Source organism: Lampetra fluviatilis, chromosome 41, assembly GCF_964198595.1.
Source record: "Lampetra fluviatilis chromosome 41, kcLamFluv1.1, whole genome shotgun sequence".
Lineage (NCBI taxonomy): Eukaryota > Metazoa > Chordata > Hyperoartia > Petromyzontiformes > Petromyzontidae > Lampetra > Lampetra fluviatilis.
The window spans coordinates 6,875,187-6,899,349 of NC_136315.1; the positions used below are offsets into that span (position 1 = coordinate 6,875,187).

General features: G+C 47.1%; 1 protein-coding gene across 1 annotated transcript in view; it reads right to left on the reverse strand.

The window, feature by feature from the left end:
* LOC144946489 (uncharacterized) overlaps positions 1-23,413 on the reverse strand; it is a 45,962-nt gene extending 22,549 nt beyond the window's left edge. The window contains exons 1-2 of the mRNA XM_078875420.1: positions 23,087-23,413; positions 18,262-20,183 (exon numbers count right to left, since the gene is read on the reverse strand). Coding sequence (XP_078731546.1) covers positions 18,262-20,183; positions 23,087-23,106 — 1,942 coding nt within the window. The 5' untranslated portion in view covers positions 23,107-23,413. The remainder of the gene's footprint in view (positions 1-18,261; positions 20,184-23,086) is intronic.
* Between the last annotated feature and the right edge of the window lie 750 nt (positions 23,414-24,163).

Consider the following 24,163-nt stretch of genomic DNA (forward strand, 5'->3'; position numbering starts at 1 on the left):
CTTTTGGCTTTGTAGAAGATGTAATTTTGATCTAATTAAAAAGTAAATGTCCATAATAATGTGCATCTCACTCTCGGTATATTAACTTTTGGATCACCCTTCATTTCTAGTAGATAGCCCTCAGAACTGGGCTTGGCTGAATGAAATAATCAAATTCATATGTAGTTAGTTTAACACGTTGTAGGCATTCACGACTAGTATTATCCATCACAGGTTTTTTAATTAGATCACATAATTATAAATGTGTCGTTAAACCCGCCACCACCCCGGCACAGCCAATTAATAAAGTTTGTACATGTAAACAAAACTTGCCAATTCGTTACTCGTTTAGAACATCAGTGTGATGGAGAGTAAACCCACATCCCAATGCAGGACCCTCCTGAAAAAGAATTTCAAGACTCAGTGAGGCTCTCTTTAGTAACTGAAGGTCAATATTATTGTTATGATAATTCATGTACTTCACAGTCATTAATAACTACATATGATCCATAATAGAGGTTTTTGGGTAAGATAACGTAAATATAAATGTGTCGTTAAATCGGCCACCACCACGACACAGCCATTTAGTAAGGTATGCCACGTAAACTAAACATTTCTATTCAACGAGTGTTTGGCTTATGGAAGTAAACCAGAGAACCTCAATAAAACCCAAGCATACGCATGGATAGGCCACAAATCTCCATACAGATTCAAGAATCACTTGCTAGGCTGCCATCTGGAGACCTTGCAGACTCAACCATGCTTAGCTTACGATATCTGACGAGATTGGGTTATATCAGTGATTTGGTCGTAATGCGCTACCATTCCCATCATGGGTAGTTGAAACCCAGATTTGAACCAAAGCTCTCACTGCTGTCGGCTCGGTGATCTGAGGTCCCGTCCGTTGAGCCAGGTTACCTCTCTATTGAGCCAAACTGACACAAGGAAATCACCATCAATATCAGCCAAAATGAATGCACTGATGAAGGCCTTACGCCAAATTGACACCATGTCTCGGTCCACCCGGTACCTGCACATGAGCCAATCTCATCGCTGAACCTCAGGTCCACTGTGGGGACAGTGTGCACCAGAAGTCACCTGAAAGGGATTTCATAAGCAGTTGTGTGATATCCGTTTCTGTGGGCTGTTCTGTAACACGAAGGATGGCACTGCTCTGGGTGAGATCTGAATGGGTTACTCCGTTTCATGACGTGTGACTCCGACAGCACAATCGGGACACATTTGCGGGGAGATTACACCAACAACAATCAACTCCACCGCTTAAAGAGAGCAGATGCAGTGTTTGTTTAAGGACAGTGTGCTGAAGGATTGTTTTTTTTCCCCAATGGCACAAGTGGAGACTTAAAAGCCTCTCAGTTGAGGGGCTTTATTGATAGACCTTCATAGAACATGTCCGATACCCAGAAATTTGGCATTATATGTGTGCGCTATATTTGTGCCTTGCTTGAGACAAAGGTATGTTATCACGTGCAGGTCTGGACGGTGTTTGTAATTCAAGCCGCATGCACACACTGCCTTACTTTACTCTGTTGTCCATTTGCGACGGTCTTTTTTTAGCCGATGTTGTCAGTGTGCCTCGTGGTTTTGACCAGAAAAGTTGTGAACAACAAAACTTTCTCCAAGTCTAAGGAAGGTGGAATTTGTATATTTCCTGCAGAAAGTGTTCCCCCCCTCCCTTCATCCCATACTAATACGAGCCTGAGCGAAGCTCATAAGATTATACGGGAGAGGTAGGAGAGTATGTGGATGGGAGTAGAGTGAGATTAGACGGGAGAGGTAGGAAAGCGCGTGGAGGGGTGTAGAGTGAGTTGAGAGGTAATGGAGTGCATGTAGGGCAGCAGTTTGAGATGGAGAAAGGCAGAGACAACTCCATGGATGATCTTGAAGACAGGGAGGGTGACCTTGTAGTTGATTGACACTTCATTCGGAGGCAATGTACGGATGTGAAGAATGGCTGTGGTGAAGTCTCATTAATGGGTGCAGGTGGGACATTTGGCCGCTGCAATTTCGTCAGGAAGCAGTGTTTTCAACACGACAAGCATTGCTGATTTCCCACAAACGTGGTACTCACTCAACGAACTCAGCACGGATGATGAGCCAAGTAAAATGTCCACAACGACGATTTAAACGTTTTAAGTGTAAATGGAATGTCCAAACCACAGCGCCACCTGGCTGCATACGGAGAGAGCACAGAGTGGCCTGTTATACTCATGCTAATTGCCACTATTGCTGTGGGCAAAATCTGCTGTATGTATGTATGTTGAACTTCTTTCGCACCATATGTAGCCAACTGTGCTAATTGAAGGTGCGGGCAAGGACAAGAAACTAAATACAAAAATGAGTTCTAAAGAAATGACTTCTCAATTTATATAAAAAGTGCATAGCTTCAGTGGCTTCCGAATATCGGAATGAATATCATCCGAAAACGCGCGATGCAGTGACCGCCTTTGTTCGATGCTTAACCAAAAGCTGCTGCGAAGATGACCGGAGTTTGCGTGATGGTTTTACGCTCCTTGACCCTCAAAAAATTAGGGACTGAGACAACCCTCGGCTGGGATCAGGATTGTATTTCGAGAGCTTTTGCCATTATCGCAATCGTCCAGATAATCTGTATGACCTAGTGACGTGAGAAAGTATTGAATCAGTTATAGAAATTTTAGAAACTTGACAACCAATTTTTATATTTAAAAAATGCAAGTTTCATAGCACTGCTGGACAGTTCTTTTTTAAATTAAAAGTGAAGGCTTCTAAATTTAAACATGCTTTTAAAGATAATGAAAAAGCTATGGTATTACAGTTATACAATTGAATAAATATACATTTTAAGATGAGATTTGAAGGCATTTGGAAGAACATTTTAAGAAATTATTGTTGACAGTCCCAGGCCGGTCACCAAAAACTGCACAAAACCCCATCAAATTATTTTTACGCGCTTTTATTTAACTCACTCTGTCTGTTGTTTTTGTCGTTGTATCCTCAAATATTGTAACTAAATTTTAACCCACTTCCCAATGTGGTATCGACTGAAAACTTGGTATACTTATGTCATACTGATGACAATACTATATTCTATCCTAAAAAAAATTTAAACAATCTTTTTTATATGTTATGTTTCGGCTTGGGTCTAACTGTCCACGGTAAACTGACATTGGCTGTAATTGACCACGGTCCCATACGTTATGGCAAGCTTCGGGGCCACTTCCTGGAGTCGTGGAGTTCTTCCATTACTAGTACGGTACATTTCATAAAAGCGTGTTTTTTAAAAGTTTTTTTAAAATATTACTTTTTTTTTGTTTCCGCTTCGTTTGGCTAAATTCCAATTCTGACCATTACAACTATCAGCATGACTGCCACGCGTCAAACTCTACTCTGTTGCGGTAAAGTGCATCGCTCCTTCGTGCGGACAAAGGCACTCACTTAAAGTGACCTCAGAAATAGTTCCCTGATATCTCCTTCCACATGCCGTTCTCATGCATGGTGACATACTCCTCTCCTTGGAGAGCTACGAATGCTTACTTCATGATGCCAATCACACATTTTTAATTAACATCATTATCATCATCCACTGCTGGATGAAGGCCTCCCGAAACTGATGCCACCTCTCAAGTTCCTGCGATGTAATAATCCGCTCAGTACTTGCACACAAAACTGATCTCATCGCTCCATCTCTGCAATTATAACAAGTAAAATTTATCTCATTGGACCTCCTTTGCCAGTACCAAAATATAATAATAGGGTTTTTCCCCTTTTTTCTGGCAACAAAACTGAAACCTTTTAACAAGGATTCATGTCTGCATTAACCACAATACCTGTATTGTATTTCAAACTGATTGGTCCACACCAGCCCTCATTACTTTGATATTGCATTGTCTTTGAGCTGTACGCCTTTTGGCGTCCTCTGGTCGAGCACCAATTGGGTCGAGGCTAAAGGCTAAAAAGAAAGCCGTCCCTTGGTGTGGTCCAATCAGTTTTAAGGACAATGCATATATTATCAGAGTGTGTTTTTTTGTTTGCATTTCACTGCAGGTATTGTGGTTAATGCAGACATGAATCCTTGTAAAAAGGTTTCAGTTTTGTTGCCAGAAAAAAGGGGAACAACCCTATTAAAATAAGTAAAATTTAATTGGGATTTATTTTTAATTTTCAACGGTCATCCTGGCCCTCATCATGAGAATGAGGAATTTCCAGGGCTGTCATTGAAGAGATGTCGGAACGGGTGCCAAGCAGTTGCCGTGCGCTGCTAAGCAGAGGTGATGTCACCACAGCGTTTATTGTGCCAATTCCAATGGAGCGTCATTTTCTTGCACGCACCTTTCCATACAGATGTTATCAGCCACTCACAAAACAGTGGCGCACGCATCCATTACTAAAACATCACATAAATACTACACGCGCACGTGCGTAAACACCTCAGGGTTTACAGGAGGCAGGGTCACATTACGAGCTTGTTAAAATGCAAAAGTCAAAAATGAAATGCACAGAAGCTTTCGTGTAAATGAGCAACGAACACGAACTGCTAAATGAATCAGGTACGAACAGTGAGTGTGAGGTCAACAGTAGTGATCCTACAGATGGACCGGCCCCTACCATGGGAACGTGGTATTGCCACCACTGCCTCTTCAGGGTGAACACTTTCGACGGCCACTACTGTATTCAACTTTTTTTCTTCACAAAATCAATATTTTTTTGTTAACATTCAAAAACACAGCACAGCACCAAGGGCACAGCCGGAGTTAGACGCAAACAAACACAGAAATATCCGTTCAAACAAATCGTGTGACCAGCGTCAATGTGAGGTGAGATGGGAGATGGGGAGTTCTGTGCACGAGTTGGAGGTGTTAGGTTGGAATGGGGAGCAGATCCACCATCGGAGCTCTCCGCTGATAGTGAACGGGACAAAGAGAACGGAGCGAATTGACAGAATAACAATGTGCTTAGCCTACTCCGATTAGCACTGTCGGCTATGCATGGTGTGAAAGAAGTTCAACGTGCATACTGATTTAACCTATTATTTTCTTTGAATACTTCACCTATTATTACACCTTTTTTACCGACACTTGAGTAGCGAGACACTTTGGATTTTCGCAAACGAAGCTTCGAAGTTACTGGCTGAACAGGACATCTAAGCATACTCTTAGGTTTTTTCGGTAAAGTCACGTAGGTAAAAAAGAAAATTACAAGTTAATACAAGTAATAATGGAAATAAAATAAAATAATAAATCACGACGTTTCGGAGGCAACACAAGTCTCCGTCATCAGGTGGGACCGTCACAGCTAAAATTACTGAGGTGGGACCGTCACACCTGATGATGGAGACTTGTGTTAGCTCCGAAACGTCGTGATTTATTATTTTATTTTATTTCCATTATTACTTTGATTAACTTTTAATTTTATTTTTTACCTACGTGACTTTACCGAAAAAAACCTAAGAGTATGAATCCTTGCAGTCACGAAAGCTTCAAATCTAGAAGGACATCTGAGCGTTCATTTTCACTGGCGCAAAAAAAACACGCGCAACGCAATACCACGAGAAAGCCACCGCACAAAGTCATGGGCAGGAGAGGTCGGAACCTGCCGAGGATTTCTAATAGGCAGGCACTCATCGCGGGCATTGGGGCATGCAAATAGCTCGGGGTGGTTGAGGAGGGGGAGGGGGGGATGGAAAGAGTGTGCCTATATTTGGAGAGAGACAGGTGGCTCCAAGAGGTGGCAAACACAAGGACGTGTTAAGTCACGGACTCTTTTGGGACGGCCAGATACACTTCCATCACGGCTCCCAAAAATATAATCGCTCCCGCACACACGGAGCGATGTAAACGCTAAACTTAGCGGCGTAGCGGTGGGGACTAGAGTGGGAGGAGAGAGAGGGGGTGCTGTGGGGAGCATTTGGCTACCTCAGTAACCGTGGTAGAGAGAGGGGGGAGGCGTAAAAAAAAACATGCGCTCAGATAAGATGCAACCAATCAGGCGCGAGCGTTCGTGTCAATATCAGTGACCTCCAAACGAATAAAACCTAAAGTTAAAGCGTCTTCTTATCTCTCCTCTCTCTCTGGTCAAAATATGCAATGCCGCTTATTTACCCTCAGAAATACCAAGCCAGTGGTGGGTAAATTCCACATTACCATGGTGGGGCAGCGTGTCTACCGTGCGTTGGCCACTATCTGCCCATGTCCGTATGTTGAAGTGTCAGTTTAATACGTGTGTGTGTGTTGGGAGGGGTAGTCACAGTGAGGCACAGTAGGGGGCACAGGTGGTGCATCAGCCAGTCATCTCGGTCATCTCAGTCAGTCGACCCGTGGCACCTGCTGGGTCTGCCCCGTGACCTCCTGCCAGCGGGCGTTCGACACTTCACGTGGCCTCAAGGTGCACTTGGCCTGGAACAAGCGTCGTGGTGACGTTACCGCCACTTAGTGGCGAATGGCGGTTGTTGTTATTGTCACAGGAGTTGGCTTACGGCGCAATGGACTCGACAGCCTGGGTTCGATTCTCGACCATGGATAACACCACTGACAGTTATCTAAATCTGTTCTGGGCCTCCCCTAGGTCGACTCAGCCTCAAGTGAGTACCTGGGAAGACAAAGGCGGACGGCCGTGGTGTTGGCCACCCGCCCCTTCGTGTGCCGTGCCGGCCTTCATAGGTGCTCGCTAACAGCACTTTCCCCTACAGCCTGTTACAGGCTACACGGGGGGATCTTTGTGTGACAACATGTGTGTGCGACTGCACGTGTGTTATGTGTTTTCGGAGTATCCAAATCTATGTGTGCATATGTAAATAAGTCCGTAGGTATGTGTGCAAGCATATGCGACTGCACGCTCGCGTGTATTATCTTTCACCATTGTTTTAATTCCAGTGAGTCGAGTGTTCTGGGGGGGAGGGAGCTGGGAGGAGGGTGTCAGATAGACCGTGAGTGCAGCACGACCTGTCCGGAGTGCTTAATTGTGTGATTGATGCTTGGCATTCGAGTGGGGTGAGAGGCAGGCTACAGTAATGGTATCCGTAATTGAATTCACTTAAAAGAAGAATGCAAGCAATACTGCAAACAGCTCTTATCTAACAGATGCACGCCGATGCTGTGTGACCTGGCATGTGTCCGACATAAGTTTGAATGTTCACGAGTTATGTTTTAATGTAGAGAAATGGATATGTGAAGGGGGGCATTGTCTGCTTACTAATTTGGTTGTTTCCTACACAACAACGCAAATTATTGTTGCGCTCCGTATCACGATATAACGTTGTTTGGAACGAGGATCCCATCGTTCAACAGAGGGTGCTCGTCTGTTAGGTGGGCAGTTTACAAGCATTCATTCAAGCAAGCCCGGCTCTGCTAATGGGACACCGTATAGTAGTAGGTTTTTACCCTGGGACACCGTGTGTTGAAACTGGTCCAGAGTTTGCTTGTCTTGAAGCAATGCTGCTTGAGATTGTGCCCTCCCAGAAGGCTGTGGCGAAATGAGGCTGATGGGTTGTGTAGGAAATACCTTTATTTTTATGAACATAGATGGATATGAGGAGACAAAGTCAGCTTAACACGTAGGCTTTCGCAAGAAATATCATCCATAAGAGGTTTTTTGGGTTAGATCGCATAAATATATAAATGTGTCGTTAAACCTGCCACCACCCGACACAGCCAACTAGTAAGGGTTGTCACGTAAACAGAACGTGCCAATTCGTCACTAGTACAGCACACCGGTGTGATGGAGAGCCAAGCCACAACATTTACAATCTAAGTACGACGTTTCGCCAGTAATTACAAAGTCAGCATTATTTATTTTCACGATTGAATTCAGTGGTTCCAAACCTGTGGTCTTTGGAATATTCGTAGGTCGAAAGTCCGTTGGAAGCGGTGCGTGGAACTTATCATTTATTGCTACTGCACATTGCACGGCTATTTAGATTCCACTCATGACTCACCAAGAAAACTGTCTTTTGACCGCATCAGGTGACCGGCAGCAATGATCAGAATCGTTTTAATTATTTAAAAAAAAACATGTTATTGCTGCACTGTAATCTGCAAAATAAAGATGAAAAGTTGGCAGTGATCTGTGGGTCAAGAAATGCTGGGATCACGGAGCCGATAAACTTTAAAATTACAGACAAGCGTGCAATGATTCTAGATTTGAAGCTTTCGTGACTGCAAGGATTCATACTCTTTGTTTTTTCGGTAAAGTCACGTAGGTAAAAAATAAAATAAATTAAAATTTAGTTGTATTTATTTTATTTTTTACCTACGTGACTTTACCGAAAAAACCAAAGACTAAGCGTGCAATGATGGTAACATTCAAGTGACATCACTGCGATGCCACTTTTTACGTTGAAATCAGTGGTTCTCAACCATTCATGGCTACTGTTGAATTGTTGTTTCAACCGAGTACCCCCTTGCCTGATCCAACATAGTTCTGAGAAATACATGTATGAATAATCAACATCAATAATGTATCTTCTTGGTTCTTTCGGTAAAGTCACGTAGAAGGGAAATAATAAAATAATAAAAATAAAACATAATAAAATAATTCTCACGACAGACCTGGTCTTCACCTGAGGATGGCTGCTTGCGTTGTGGCCGAAAAGTCGTGAGCATTATTTTATTATGTTTTATTTTTATTATTTTATTATTTCCCTTCTACGTGACTTTACCGAAAGAACCAAGAAGATGAATCTCTGCAGTCACGAAAGCTTTAAATCGAAAAAAATCAATAATGTAAGCATATTAAGCACAATGAATGTGAAAGTCTAAGGCACATTTATAAATCACCTCACGTACCCCCCCCCCTAAGACATTGCCACATACCCCAGGTGGCCCGCGAGCCTCTGGCTGAGAAACACTGGTTTACGTCAAGGATGTATCCGATGCATTGAATACAAATGTATTGCTGCGTTCGCTCTGTGCATATGGATGTGTTTCCAACCCTTTTGTCATTCAACTGCCGGATGACTGTATCGCACAACATCACACGGGCCATGCGAGTTACAATTCACCGCGCTATTCAGCGTGGGTTAAAAAGGCGGGGAGCGTGGACGTGGAAGCATAGTGCAGTACAACAATGGATATCGCTGCGCACCTCTGCTGCACATCACGTAGCTCCACGGCCTATAACAACCTGTTTGTGAGTGCGGTGAGTACCCACATAAGCATTATCCAAACTGAAACCTGCTTAGCTTCCACGATTTGTTGAGAAAGGGCACATTATGGGTGATGTATTTATAGGCCCATACAACATACCGTATACAAATCGAAAAAAGGATTCTTACACGTGTGTTTCATTTACCTGAATCGATATGAATCTATGCATCGTTACACATCTAATCACGGCGGAATTGAATCATTACAAGACGAATGAGCGTACACTTTCACAACTGCTCACATTCATCACAATCATTATTCTGAACAGAAGATAAGAACGATAAGAGCTCGTTCAATCTCCTGAACTACGTCATTAACCTGCATATGTTCACTCACCCATCTGTCCCTGTGTCTGCCTCTCAAGGTAATACTTAATTATCTTGTCCCGATGTTGGGCTGAATGTTTAAACAGACACGGGGCTCACGTTGTTGTTTCAATTCCCCGTGTTGGTTTTACGATGGCAGTGGAGGTAGCTGGGAATGAGACTGGTGGTGTGTGTGGTTTTACAGGTGGTGATGGTTGGAGGTCACCGATTGCCAGAAAGGGTTGATCCTTATTGCTCATGTATTGTATTAAGGCACCTTGTTGGGACAATAAGTTGAGCAGGGTCAGGTACCGAGACTCAAGAGGATCAGGCATTGAGATGTTGGCCAATGCCATTAACGATTGCTTGGCTTCGTGTGGGAAGAAAATGGAGTGCACTGAGAAACCGCACACATTCGGTGGCTTGACATTCAGCGCTAACACCTCCCGACCTCCGTGCAGCTCCCGTGTCTACAACATCCGGCAAGCCTTGGTGGTCACCCATTCACGTGCTAACCAGGCTCAAAGCTGCTTAGCTTCCGAGATCTAACGAAGCTGGGCACATTCAGGGTGATTGGGCCATAGGGGATGTTACTTAAGTAAGTGATGTTATTTTCAGAATTTCTAATAGTGAAACAGACCCATGCATGTGTATATATGTATTATATTTTACCCACAGTCCGCGGTATAATGGTTACCGTACTGGGCATGCGATCCAGAGGTCACACAGCAGTTGAACAAAATGCTTCTTCAATCCCTACTGCCTCCTTCCCCTGCACCTCCAATTAGCACAGTTAGCTACATACGGTACAAAAGAAGTTCACCTACATACAGTGTGCGGTGGGGTAAAGCGTGGGGGACTCCCACATCTTCCAAGACAGCTGGCCAGCATGTAAGAATAACCTCGATAGTCTAGAGGGAAATCACTAAAGCTCCCTCTAGTTGAGGCCGTTGCAGGGCTGCACCTTTACCTGTGAGGGCAACGTCTCGCTATTGGCCACACCGGGCGCTACCAGGTCAACACGACGAGGACAACGCGGGCACTGGACAGGGGGCGCGGTGCTGGTGGCGTTGGCTGGCAGCGACGTCGCTGCGCGCACTCCAAAGGTCTCGCATAACCTCCCAGATAGCCGCCTCTCGCCCAGTAAGTAAATCTGGCGCGGCGCTCACGGAATGTGCATTGACGGCTCCGTGTCACGGCTTCGCCCTCCCCGGCACAGGGTTCACGGCGCTCCCGTTAACCTGCGGAGGACGCGATGGGAGCAAAGAGTTGTGGAGCGCAGTGGTGGTGGTGAAACTGACTGACCGACTAATACAAGCCCAGGACCGAGAAAGCCTCGCCTCGGCCAGCATCGATACTGCATTGTGCACAGGAGGTACATGAGTCCAAGCGTAGAACTTTTGTCAATCCACTGCTGGATGCGTACTTGAAACCCGCCATCCACGTCACAGGGGTTAATTTACCTCTACCATACACCCCACTGGTGTGGTCAAATCCTTATGGACTAGGCCAGGGGTCGGCAACCTACGGCTCTGGAGCCGCATGCGGCTCTTTACGGGCTGCTTCTTGACGATATGTACGTATGTACAGTATGTACATAGATGCATTGCGGCTCTTGAAATACTGAATTTTGTACCGAATTGGAAAGAAATGGCTATTCTTGTTATTTTGGTTGCCGACCCCTGGACTAGGCTGTTTCAGGACCCGGTTCTGCCAGAAATGCGACTCTATGCAAGGCTCAGAGGTTATCATGGCCAATGCCACTGATGGAAACACACATTGCCATTGCTGCCTTCTTTCTGCGAGATCTCACAGGCGTTGACCTCTTCATGTCTGCTCATACAGTTTTGTCATTAGGCTCTGGCCTTAAGGGCTCCCCACCGATGAGTCGCAACGATACTTTTTTTCAGCTTGTACTCGTACACGATGCCAAGTAAGCCCCTTGATCAATGCAGTAGCGTGGTTGGCATGGGCCCTGGGGAATGACTGCCCGCAAGTTTTATGTGAATATAAAACCGCTGCACTTTCTAAATTGTGTGAGTGGATTTTAGTTGTTTCACAAGCCGCTTGTATGCCAGGACGTTGCCAGGAAGTAAAATGCAAACACAAACTGGAATTCCTAAGTTTTTCTGTATGTATGTATAACTTCTTTCGCACCATACATAGCCAACTGTGCTAATCGGAGATACGAGGAAGGACAACAAACTAAAAACCAAAAATAAGGTTGTAAGGTTTGACTCAATAAAGGCTATAGGATACACCAGCAGCATTTGTTATTCACAATCCGTGGACAGGAGGGCAAGGAGGTTCACGTCTTGACACCACAGCGGAAACAGCTCCTTGGCAATTTGCCCCATTGTTGGTGATGCAGCCTTCCTCAGGTTATAACCCAAGTTTCTGCCGAAAGTGAACATTCATCAAGATGAGGATATAGCCCAGTATTGTAAACGACTGCATCTGACTGCTGTGGACTTGGTTTCAACTGCTGTTTACAAAGAGGCTAGTGCCACTAGAGGGCGCTCAAGCTACACGGATGTTTAAATAATTTTCACTTTGCCTGAAGTGGCTCCATGAGTCTGGGTGCTTTCACAGACTCCTAAAAATCATAACAATCACGGGATTTTGTTGGAACGGACCATTCTCAAACACAGCAATGGAAACTGTATTTACTCTACAAGTCTACAAATCAACCTTCATATGTTGTGTATTAAAATTACAAATGAAAATGACAAACGTCAACCAGTGTGTCCATACTCAATGCAGGCGACAGTCATATCCATTCGTGGCCCTGGATAAAGCCAAATGCAGACGGAGGGAGACAGAGTCACAGACTGACAAAAATAGACAGGGAGACAGAGTTTAACACAGAGTTAGAGACAGACAGACAGAGAGAAAGAGACAGAGAGACACAAAGACAAAGATTCCCCGTATAGCCTTACCTACGTGACTTTACCGAAAAAACCTAAGAATATGAATCCTTAACAGACTGTAGGAGCAAGTGCTGTTAGCGAGCACCTATGAAGGCCGGTACGTCACATGATGGGGTGTGTAGCCAGCACCACGCCCGGCCGTATTTGTCTTTCGAGTGGCGATATTCACACACCGCACCAGGTACTCATTTGAGGCTGAGTCGACCTAGGGGAGGCCCAGAACTGGTTTAGATAATCGTCACTGGTAGTGGCCATGAGCAGGAATCAAACTCATGTGGCCATGTTCGAAGTGCAGCGCGCTCGTCGCTACACTACCGCTCCCCACCAGAGAGACACAGAGAGACATAGAGAAGAGACACGGAGACAGACACACGTACAATTCCATTGAGAAACAAGAGAACAGGGAGGTGGAGGTAGAGACAGAGAGAGGGAAAAACAGTCAAAGGGAGACAGTGAGATAGACAAGGAGACAGAGGGAGACAGAGAATTGATAGATTCTTGAAAAAAACACGGAAACAAATCTAATTTGCCATCAACAGATTTGCAGAATACTTATATAAGGTATTTGGTAAAAGTATAAAGTACTATTCAGCACACACATGTGCTGAATTGGAACAATACAGGGAGTATAAAATGAATAGACTTAGGTCCATTTCCCGAATTAAAACAAAACATGTTTTGATCCATAAGTCTACGGGCCCAATTATGCATCTATAACTTTGTGCTGATGATTATTATTATCAACGGGGCTTCTGCAAGCGCGGCTGGCCACCGGCGCGGCTACGAGCCACTGTAAGAAGGAGACGCTCATGGGGAGAGGATATGCCGAATTTGCTGCAACATCAATGAGCTCAGACGCCCGTAGACGCAGCGAACCCAACCTTTTCCCCATCCCAGAACCCGGGAGCAATGAGCTTGGACTTCGGGTCGCAGAAATCTGTAACCCACTCCCTTCTTGATTTTAAGCTTTCGTGACTGCAATAATTCATACTCTTTGGTTCTTTCGGGAAAAGTCACGTAGATAGGAAAATAAATAATAGATCACGACGTTTCGATCGCAACAGCAAGCGATCGTCTTCAGGTGAGAGAGAGAGAAGCATGCCGTTAAATTTCGATTTTCGTGACTGCAGGGATTCATCTTCTTGGTTCTTTCGGTAAAGTCACGTAGAAGGGAAATAATAAAACGCTTGCGTTGTGGCCGAAACGTCGTGAGAATTGTATTTTATTATGTTTTATTTTTATTATTTTATTATTTCCCTTCTACGTGACTCTACCGAAAGAACCAAGAACCAAGAAGAAGCATGCCGTTGTTGCATTCCATTCATCACCCATAGTCAGCGAATGACTGTTGCACCAAACGTGTCACCTCTTGTGACAGCATTCGCATAAACTGCTCTTGCTACCCTTGTTAGGGTTCGTGCCTTTTACTCGACTCTTGTCAACAACAACAAAACAATAAATAAATAAACAGCTCAGGCTATCATCGTCCGCAGGGCACTGCCGCCACTGTCCTGGTTTCACACAACGCATGCTCCCGGCGTGCTGTGGATCGCCACGTTCAGCACGCCCCGCATGCTCAACCATCACCAAAAGGCACGTTGCAGCTGCGCTCTTCCGTTGGGAGACGAGAAAAGCCACGGCGCTGGAATGCGAAACCCAAGACGGCAGGAACTCTGGGGCGCCGCAAGGCCCGATAGTCGCGCCGCATATCACAACGCACTGCCGCAAGGCTGTAATTATAATATATATTGGGGGGGGACACATCCCCCCCCCCCCAAAATTCAAATATGCTCAAAATGTCCCCCAAAATATTGCTATAAAAAATAATTGCTATGCTATGTAAATAAAAATAACAATTTGCTAAATCTTGGCCACAATATCTGGACTTGTCTTCATATAAATCAATGCATAGATTTATTTTTATATGATTGTGGTTATGGTTGTACTTTATTAATCCCTAATCTCTGCCATTACATACAATGAAACAAGAAATGGTAAAAAAAAGTTAAAACAGAGCAATGTAATACAATACACTATTAGACATTATTGTAAAAAATAAATAAAATGTCCATCCTATGTGCAATTGAATTTTTTGTAATATTTTAGGCAGGAAATGGCAGGAAATTCGTCTTCAAATTTAGATGATTTTTTCTGGAAGATTTGGTCCCCCACAATGTTGACTCCATGGCTACGGCCTCGCACTGCCGTATAGCGCGTAACAAAATCACGTCCGTGCGGTGTCTGTATATACGATCGTGCGTACCTATGGTACAACACAATCAATTCGGCGTCCTTCACGGTAACCAAGGTGAGGGTCCGTGGAGATTGGGAGGGCTCCCTTTGGGGACTTGCGATGACGCTCTTACTTAATCGAATTAAGTCATTTTGAGTCGTTATTTTGGCATATTTTGCGAATTCGGACCTTGATACCGGCAAGCGTGGCCTACTCAATTTCGAACGACGTCACAGGATGGCAAGGGGTCCCCTCGGCTGAAAAACTGCAATTTGAGAGGTTTCGTTACGCTATGGGTGCAGTATAAATGCAAACACTAATATATTATAATAAAACGAATGGTTACAGCTTCAGCAGAAGCTGGATATATCAGAAATGTCCCGTTCCATCCCCCCCCCCCTTCCCCCAATGAGCAGGATAAAAGTTGTGCTCATATAAAAAAAAACCCCAACACATTCGTCAATAACACTGTGTGACCTTAAAAGGAAAAATAATATAATAGGTCACGTTTCGAGCAAATGACCCTTCTTCACAGCACAGAGAGGCAAAGTGACGAGTCTGTTGAATTTGTTGTTATTTGTGCTTGTGAATCACTGCCAACGCAATACGTGTATCACCAAACACATTCCTGCGGAGGGAGCTGGTAGGAACGTTGGGTTGTTCGGTCAATGGCCAGGGTCAACTGCGGCGTGGTGTATTCCGCAAATATGCCCGACTGAGGGCGGGCACAAGCCGGCGTGAGTAGGTTAAACGTTGAGTTTTATAAGGGCACCACGGGGTGACCAGCCCCTCCCCACCCAGCCCCACCTCTCCCACCCCCCACCCAGCCTCACCCTCCCCATCCAGCCCCTCCTCACCCTCCCCACCCAGCCCCACCCTCCCCACCCAGCCCCTCCCTGCACGACGGACGGACACAATAATCCCCTGTGGGCTGGTGTAACCAGGTTCCTACCAGTAATAATGTTTGCTTATATAAGGTGTGCTTATATCGAACTTCAACTGTATTCACTTGCAGTGTATTCTCGGGAAATTCAAGAGCTTTTATATGTTTTTCAAATGGAGATAGAATGTGCTTGTATTACAATATTCGTGGTGGAGCAATGGTGGAAGTGGTTCGCGTATTGCACGATGAACCTGGCGACCAAAGTTCGATTCCGGGCCATGACTAACATCAGTAGCAGGTGATATCCAAACCGATCCTGGCTCCCCCCCCCCCACTCTTCACCAACCCACACTGATCAGTGTGGTGAAGTATGATCAATCTACAACCACAATGATGAGAAAATCAAATACAGGCAAAAAGATCCCATAGATACAACACCCCCACAAGTGACATGGCACAAAGAGGCCTTCATCCAGCAGTAGATTGACAAAAGGGTGTACATCACTATGATTACACTAGCCATGTTAACGTGTATCCCTGCTCAAATGATGCACTCGTCTCCTCTGTTTGCCCTGTGCCAGTGGTGTAAATTTCACATGACAATGCCATGGTCTGTCTATCCAGAGGAGGACCACTGTGACATTTCATACAAAGTGGCACTCATCTCATCGACTCTGGAAATAATGAACCCTAACTGGGGACTGAACTTGCAATCTTTTGCTTTTTGAGTAAATCGCTCTTGAGCAGAGCACCATTCAGCTGGATGTTACAATAGGGTGTGTACTTTATATATATATCTACATACTCTTTGGTTCTTTCGGTAAAGTCACGTAGGTGTAAAATAAAAAATAAATCACGACGTTTCGGGTGCAACACAGGCGTCCGTCATCAGGAGGCAGACTGTCTGCCTTAGCAGCAGACCACGCTTTCCCACCTGATGACGGACGCTTGTGTTGCGCCCAAAACGTCGTGATTTATTTTTATTTTATGTTATACCTATGTGACTTTACCGAAAGAACCAAAGAGTATGGATTACTGAAGTCATGAAAGCTTCAAATCAAGATATATACCTACAACCAATAACCACAGTTTTCCTGATCCTGACAGAATTAGGAAGCTAAGCAGAGTTTAAGCCTGGATAGTGCTTGAATGGGTGACCACCATGCCCAAACAGGAAGTCGTAGTGCTGCGGGGATATGTGGTGGGCAGCAGAGGACAGTGTAGAAATACACATTGTTGAACTGTACTTCTGTGCTCCCATCCGTCAACAACACGTGTGTGTCAATGCCAACATTTCAGGCAGTGGCCCTTCTTCATAGTACATAGAGGAATTTTCAGAAATGTCGCCTATTATATATATTTCCTTTTAAGGCAGTATTACTGACAATTGTGTTGATTTTGTGTGTGTTATTAATGCTTGTGCACCACTGCCAACATAGCAGCAGCAGCATCACCAAATAATTAGTTTAACTTGTAAATTTAGACGTGCCTCTGGCCAAAGCACCCTGAACCAGTGGTGGAATTTCAACATTTGCATGGCAGGGCCAGCCTCTCCACAGTTCGACTGCTGTTGTCTTGCTACAGCTGAACACTATAATTTAAACAGTTTTGCTGTACAAATCACAGAGGAAGGACATCATGGGTCATCTGGCAGCACGCTGCACCTGACACCCACACGATTCCATGGATCTCAGCACATTGCATTGTTATAATCAGGATCTCATTTCAACCGGGTCTGTCCGGATTTGCCACCTAGAAAATATGTTACGCACCCGATACATCGCATCCAGTGTATCACTCACTATGGACAATGGCAACTCGTCACGCGTGTACTTAGTCTCCAAGCAACCCCAAAAATATACAATGAGAGATGAATCCCTGGTTACGGTAAAACAAAGAGGATGCATCAATGCGCTAACCACTCACGCAATCTATCAAACGCAATGACAAATGGGCTGCATCGTCAACATTGTCGGTTTTTCTTCAGGCACCGCATGTGAGAACCACACGCAGCGCGCACGTCATCCTACACAACACAATGCAGGTGCACCAACTGTTCAACACGTGGTGTAAAACCAACAAGGTCAAGAGGTCATTACGGCCAATGCCTTGAGATGCCATCACATTCTGCCAGCCCTTCCTTTCTTCTACAAGACTCCGCAGTAGTTGCACAGTGAACATCTGATCTCCCCAGATCTGCTGTTACAGTCTCATAACCATTGGTCGCTGACATGCAGGTACTACTGTTTCGGTCACCTATCCTCCATCCTGCACACATGTCCCACCAATTACACTTGCAACACTTTCTGGCAAGGTCTATGACAAACGTCCAAATTGCTTACCCTCTCCTTGCATTTGCATGCATCTACATTCAAAAGCCATGTTTATTTTTCACTTGCTTTGTAATAGTTCAGCTCTCTGAGTCATGATGTAACAAGACAAAGATCCCTTGTATAGTCTTAACATGCTTTTGGAGCAAGTGCTGTTAGCGAGCACCAATGAAGTCCGGGATGGACCACGTGGGGTGGTGTAGTTTTAACCTCGCCCAGTTGCTCTTGTCTCCCAAGTGCTGATGTTTACACACCGCACCAGGTACTAATTTATGTCTACTTTTGGCAGGCCCAGAATCGTCACTGGTGTTGGCCGTGAGCGAGAATCAAACTTGGGTCACCGGGTTTATAGCAGAGCGCGCTAACTGCTAGGCCACCACTCCCCACATCACACACACTCTACTCCCACCTTAAACACTAACTACAAGGATGGCCAAGGAGAGAAAGAGAGCACTTACTCGCTTGCTTCGCCCGCTCTCTGTACGTCGTGGTGAGTCCTTCCGATGCGCAGTCCTCCACAGGCCCCAACATAGGCACGGCACCACCATATCGGGAGAGACCCTGCATCCTGTCGGTCGCACCCCCTTCCTCCTCCTCCACTTGCACTGCCACCAGCACCGCCACCTCCACCTGCTCCTCCTCCTTTCGCTCAGCGCCCACGTCGTTCGATGCGGCCCATGCGGGCGCGTTGTCCCGACACCACGCGTCACGTGCGTCCACCTCGTTGACCTCCCCCGGCTGATCCAGCTGTGAGGCCGCCGCTGCCACCGCCGCCGCCACCACCGCCGTTGTCGTTACCGCCGCCGATTCCGCCGGCCCCACCTCTTCCTCGCACAGCTCTTCGCAAGCGAGCGACATCGCGATCAGGTTGATGTCGGCGGCCGAGGTCAACACCACGGGGACGTCGCCACCTCCAACTCCATTGCTGCCGACACCGCCACCATTACCACCACTGCCAGTACCGCCACCATTACCACCACCGCCGGTACCATCACCGCCGCCGCCGTAACCTCCTACAGTCTCTCCATTTCCATCTCGTCCAGCCCATTGCTCTGTGGAGGCATCCTCCACAAACGCTCCATCTGGCCACTCGCCGGCGTGAGCAGAGTACAGGCGGCTGCTCTGCGTCGCTTTACGGACGGTCCTTTCCCTGCGGACCTCCATCGGAGGCAGCGATATGGAGAGCGGGGGCGCCGCCGCGATGGTGCTGGCAGCGGCGCTGGCGGAGGCGCGCACCGTCTCGCTCGTCTCGCCGCTCCCCTCCGCCGGCGCTGGCGGGACAGGCAAAGCGCTCGCCAGGGCGCACGCTCCCACGATCCCCTCCGGCGGTCCTAGGCTGCACACGATGCCCTTCTGCACATAGCTGGCATTGCAACGCGCGACGCGCGCAGGGTCGGAATTGGTGATGGCGCGGGCCTTGCGCTCGCGCACGCGGCCCAGGTCCGTCACCTCGTTGCAGGGCGACACGTACACGCGGGTGACGGGGGGCGGGACGGCCGCCTGTGCCAGTGGCTCGGGGTCGCCGTGCCCGGCCGCGAAGTCCACCACTGCTGACGCCGGTCGCTCGGGGTCACCGTGCCGTGCCGTGGCGTGCCCTTTCCGCTCGAGGTCGCCGTGCCACATTGTGGCGAGCCCTGCTATTGACACCGGTCGCTTGGGGTCACCATGCCGCGCCCTGGTCTTTCCTGTCGGCTCCAGGTCGCCGTGCCGTGCCGTGGCGGGCCCTTTCCGCTCGAGGTCGCCGTGCCACATTGTGGCGAGCCCTGCTGCTGACACCGGTCGCGTGGGGTCATTGTGCCCTGCTGACTCGGTATCGCTGTGCCACGCCGTGGCGTACCGTGTCGGCTCAGGGTTGCTGTGCCACACCGTGGTCGAACCCGCCGGCTCGGGGTCGCTGTGCCGTGCTGTCGCCGGCCCTGCCGTCTCGGGGTCGCTGTACCACGCCATATCTGGACCTGCCGGTGCCAGTCGCTTGGGGTTGCTGTGCCGTGCCGTGGCGTGCCCTGCTGGTTCGGGGTTGCTGTGCCATGCCGTGGCCGGCCCTGCCGTCTCGGGGTCGCTGTACCACGCCATATCTGGACCTGCCGGTGCCAGTCGCTCGGGGTCGCTGTGCCGTGCCGTGGCGTGCCCTGCAGGCTCAGGGTCGCTGTGCCATGCCGTGGCCGGACCTGCCGTCTCGGGGTCGCTGTACCATGCCATAGCCGGACCTGCCGGTGCCAGTCGCTCAGGGTCGCTGTGCCACGCCGTGGCGTGCCCTGTAGGCTCGGGGTCGCTGTGCCACGCCGTGGCATGCACTGCCGGCTCATGCTGAGGAGGCGGCGGGTTCTCGTGAGCGCCGTCGATGCCACGGCTCAGGGTGCCGTCGCGTGGGAAGATTTGCCTGTGCGCATCAAAGGCAAAGGTGACAGGAATTGAATCGCGAACTTAAAGGACTCCTCCTGTCCCCACACTCATAACGTACACATACAAGGCGGTCACCGCATCGCGCTGAGCTTTCAGGTGCGCTTCTGTGGCCGTCTGGAATGCTCTTCCTTCCGATATTAGGAAGCCACTGGAACTGTGCACGTTTAAATATAGATTGAAAACTGATTTCTTTAGAACTGATTTTTGTGTTTCGTTTGTTGTCCTTCCCCTGCACCTCCGATCAGCATGGTTGGCTACGTACAATGCGAAATAAGTTGAACATACATACATACTTAAGTATAGCTACAACTACGGTGATAACGTAAATGTGGAAAGAACTAAACATGCAACCGCCTATCACCAAACCACACTGAACAAACGCAATCTTGTCATATGTGCAGAATCTAAGCAGGCTTGATCCTGGATAGGACTTGGATGGATGAGCCCTGTGCCGTTTTCAGCCAGTGTTTACTGTTTATAAATAGAACTACAATGACAACAACAACAGCTACTGTTCCCTACTTAGATGGCGACATCAGCAATCTGCTTGTGCAGAGCTAGGTGTGTACTTTCACACAGCGTGTAGTTTACACCATTGGAACCTCATTTGCCAGTAAAAAATATGATAATTGTTTTGTTACCCTTTTATCTGGCAACAAAACTGACACCTTTTTTTACAAGGAGTCATGTTTGCATAGACCACAATACCTGCAGTCATAATGCAAACAAAAAACATAACTCTGATAATGTATGCACTGTCCTTGAAGTTGATTGGTCCACACCCGAGACAGCTTTCCTTAGAGCCTAGTCTCACATGGTGTTGGACCAGATGACGCCAAAAGGCGCACAACTCAAAGAGTTATGTTTTTTGTTTGCATTATGACTGCAGATATTGTGGTCTATGCAAACATGACTCCTTGTAAAAAAAAGTGTCAGTTTTGTTGCCAGATAAAAGGGTAAAAAACCAATTATCACAACGTGTAGTGACAAAGTGTCTGGCAAGAGGTCATGAAAAATGAGATCCAGGTGTCCAGATGGGATCCTTTGGCCCCCTGTTCCGGATGGCCACAGCCACTTGTACATGTGTTGAACTCCTTTCGCTCCATACGTAGTCAACGGTGCTAATCGCAGGTGCAGGGGAAGGACAAACTGAAGACAAAAAGCAGCTCTAAAGAAATTAGTTTTCGACGTAGATTTAAAAGTGCACATGAGGCCTCCTACTTCGAAGCAACCCACACACGATGTTTATCCACCACCAGCAGAAGCATCTTAATCTATTCGTGCGCATGATGGCAGCACCAATATGGTTCAGGAGCTACTGTAGTTGTCAATGGCGAGGTTCGCTACCCACGACGACAGGGCTTCAGGAGAGTGAGGATCTGCTACTCCTACATTGAAGATCGCAGACTAAGACGCGCTCACCAACGCATAAACGCGTTGGTGAGCGGAAAGCAGAGGTCGCAAACGGGTTTTGATTCCTTACCCATACCCGTATCCGGCCGCACCAGGGTCGCAAATGGGTACCCGTACCCGGCCGGGTACGGGTACCCGTTCCCTACCCGTACCCTACACGAAATGAGTAACAAACGGTTACTCACCAGTGACTCACGGCCTACCCGTACCCGTACCCGGCCGCACCAGGGTCGCAAACGGCTACCCGTACCCGTACCCGGCCGGGTACAGGTAGCCGGGTATCGGGTAGGGTACGGGTATCGGGTACCCGGTTGCGACCTCTGGCGGAAAGCAGCCGCAGGCATCGCATTGACGCAGTAAAGGGGAGCCCTGATTACTTCGGATTATTATTGGATAACGCTTGTGTGTGTGTGTAAACGTGCGCCCATGCCAAAGGCATGGGCGCCACGGTGGCAAGATGTTAACTTGCTCGCCTGCTATACAGGAGGTCGTGAGTTCAATCCTGACCCCGACGCCTGTATAGATGGAGTTTGGAGTAAGGGAGAGGTTCCACATCCCTGATCTAGACACTGTATCGATCCAATGTCTATTGATAGGTGAGGCTACGGCAGATATAAAGCTGCACACAGGTACACGAACAAGTGAACAGGTAAACAGAGCTCGAGTCTGGGAATTCTGTATATATGTTTTTCCTCTCTTCCCTGCACAGATCACCGGAATTGAAAACATCCCTTGGTTTGCACAGTAGTCATCCTATGGCAAACTGGCCCTGCCATAGGAATGTGGAATGTCCAACCTTTGTCTCGGGGCCACCACAGCTTGTTTGAATAGGGAGACACTCTGATTTTGACATCAACTGATTTAAGACGAACGCGGATGGAAAACACGCATAGGAACAGACACGACCAGAGCGTTTAGCATCCATAAACATTAGTTCTGACAAATAATATTTAGATCATATATCTTCATGCTTAAGACCAGATTTGAAAATGGATTCCCAGCCACATAGCACTGTGTTTAGAGTGTTCATCTCACAATTAAAAAAACAAGTATATTCACACCCTGATCAACACGAGGTCAACTCAGCGCATATCATCACCCCAGAGTCAATAAATGAGCACCACTTAGTAGTGAGAAGCGTACTCGGTAGGGTTCGGGTTAGGGCCGGAACCAAAGATAATTGCTCGCTGGAGCACGCCGCCACTTTAACTGTTGACCGCTATTCGGTCAAACCCGGTGGAAATCACCACCTTGAGGCAGAGCCACAGGTCGGAGCAAACAGAGCTCTCCAATACCGCACAGAGCACGACCGATGAACCGTTTACAAGACGCTGCAATCTGCGTTTTATCAACGTTCCTGAGCAGGAACCCAAGCGTAGCTCAACAGCTCACAGGGCTGAGCCGTTGTGCATTGAGCACACATGCTCTCTCACTCGCCCGCCCGCTCGCCCAACTCACGATACTTACAGCACGGAAACTTTGGACATGGCCCTTACGGAGTCTGCGACAAATAAGAGACGGCGATCACCCTTTTCCGAGAGACGGAGGTTCGATTCCTCGCTCGCGCTCGGCTGTTCAGTCCGCCGTCGCGTGTGTTGAGCGCCTCTCTCTGCCCCTCTCTCTCTCTCTCTCCCTCCCACTCGACGCACTTGCCGTGGGCCACCCAGACTCCGAAGCCAGCACTCCCCAGCAGATTCTATTAATAACCTTGACGGAATTACGGGCGTCTGCCTCCACTTTCTCAATCTCTCTCCGCAGGCTGCCCTAGCATGTGCGTGCGCGCACGTGTGAAGATGTGGCCGTTCCTATAAATACTTGCAATGCCGGCGATTTCTCAAAGCAACTGCCCTGCGCACACGCTCAGGAATGCTTCGCGTTACTTTACAGGGAAGAAGAGGAACAACAGCAATATATGTATTTTAAAATGCAGGTGGGCGGTCGAAGGGTATTTAACGATGATCGCCCATTCGCGATGTAGAGGGTTCGTGTCCGTGTGCTGGTGATAACGACTCCTATGACCCAATCGACCAGACTGCTGCCCATTCTCGTCAGGCCCAGTGAAAATGAACGCTCAGATGTCCTTCTAGATTTGAAGCTTTCGTGACTGCAAGGATTCATACTCTTAGTTTTTTCCGGTAAAGTCACGTAGCTAAAAAATGAAATTAAAATTAATTAAAATTAATGAAAATTAATTAAAAAAATTATAAAAATAAAATAATAATAAATATATTATTTGTATTAATTTTTATTTCATTTTTTTACCTACGTGACTTTACCGATAATACTAAGAGCATAAAGACCCTCGGAAGTTTTGCAGGGGTGACCGCCAGGCACAAACAGGTTGTCATACGGCCTGCAGGGCACACAATAGAGGTCCGTGCAGGGAAGTCCATTGCTGTATGGTACTTTGAAGCTCCAACGTCAATAAGCTCTCTCCCTCTTCACAAATTTCAATTGAATTGTTCAATTACTTATTTTTCTTGGGCATCTTGTGCTCTGTGTGAAAGTCACGTGTAAAATCATTTGCTGAACAATTTTTTTTAA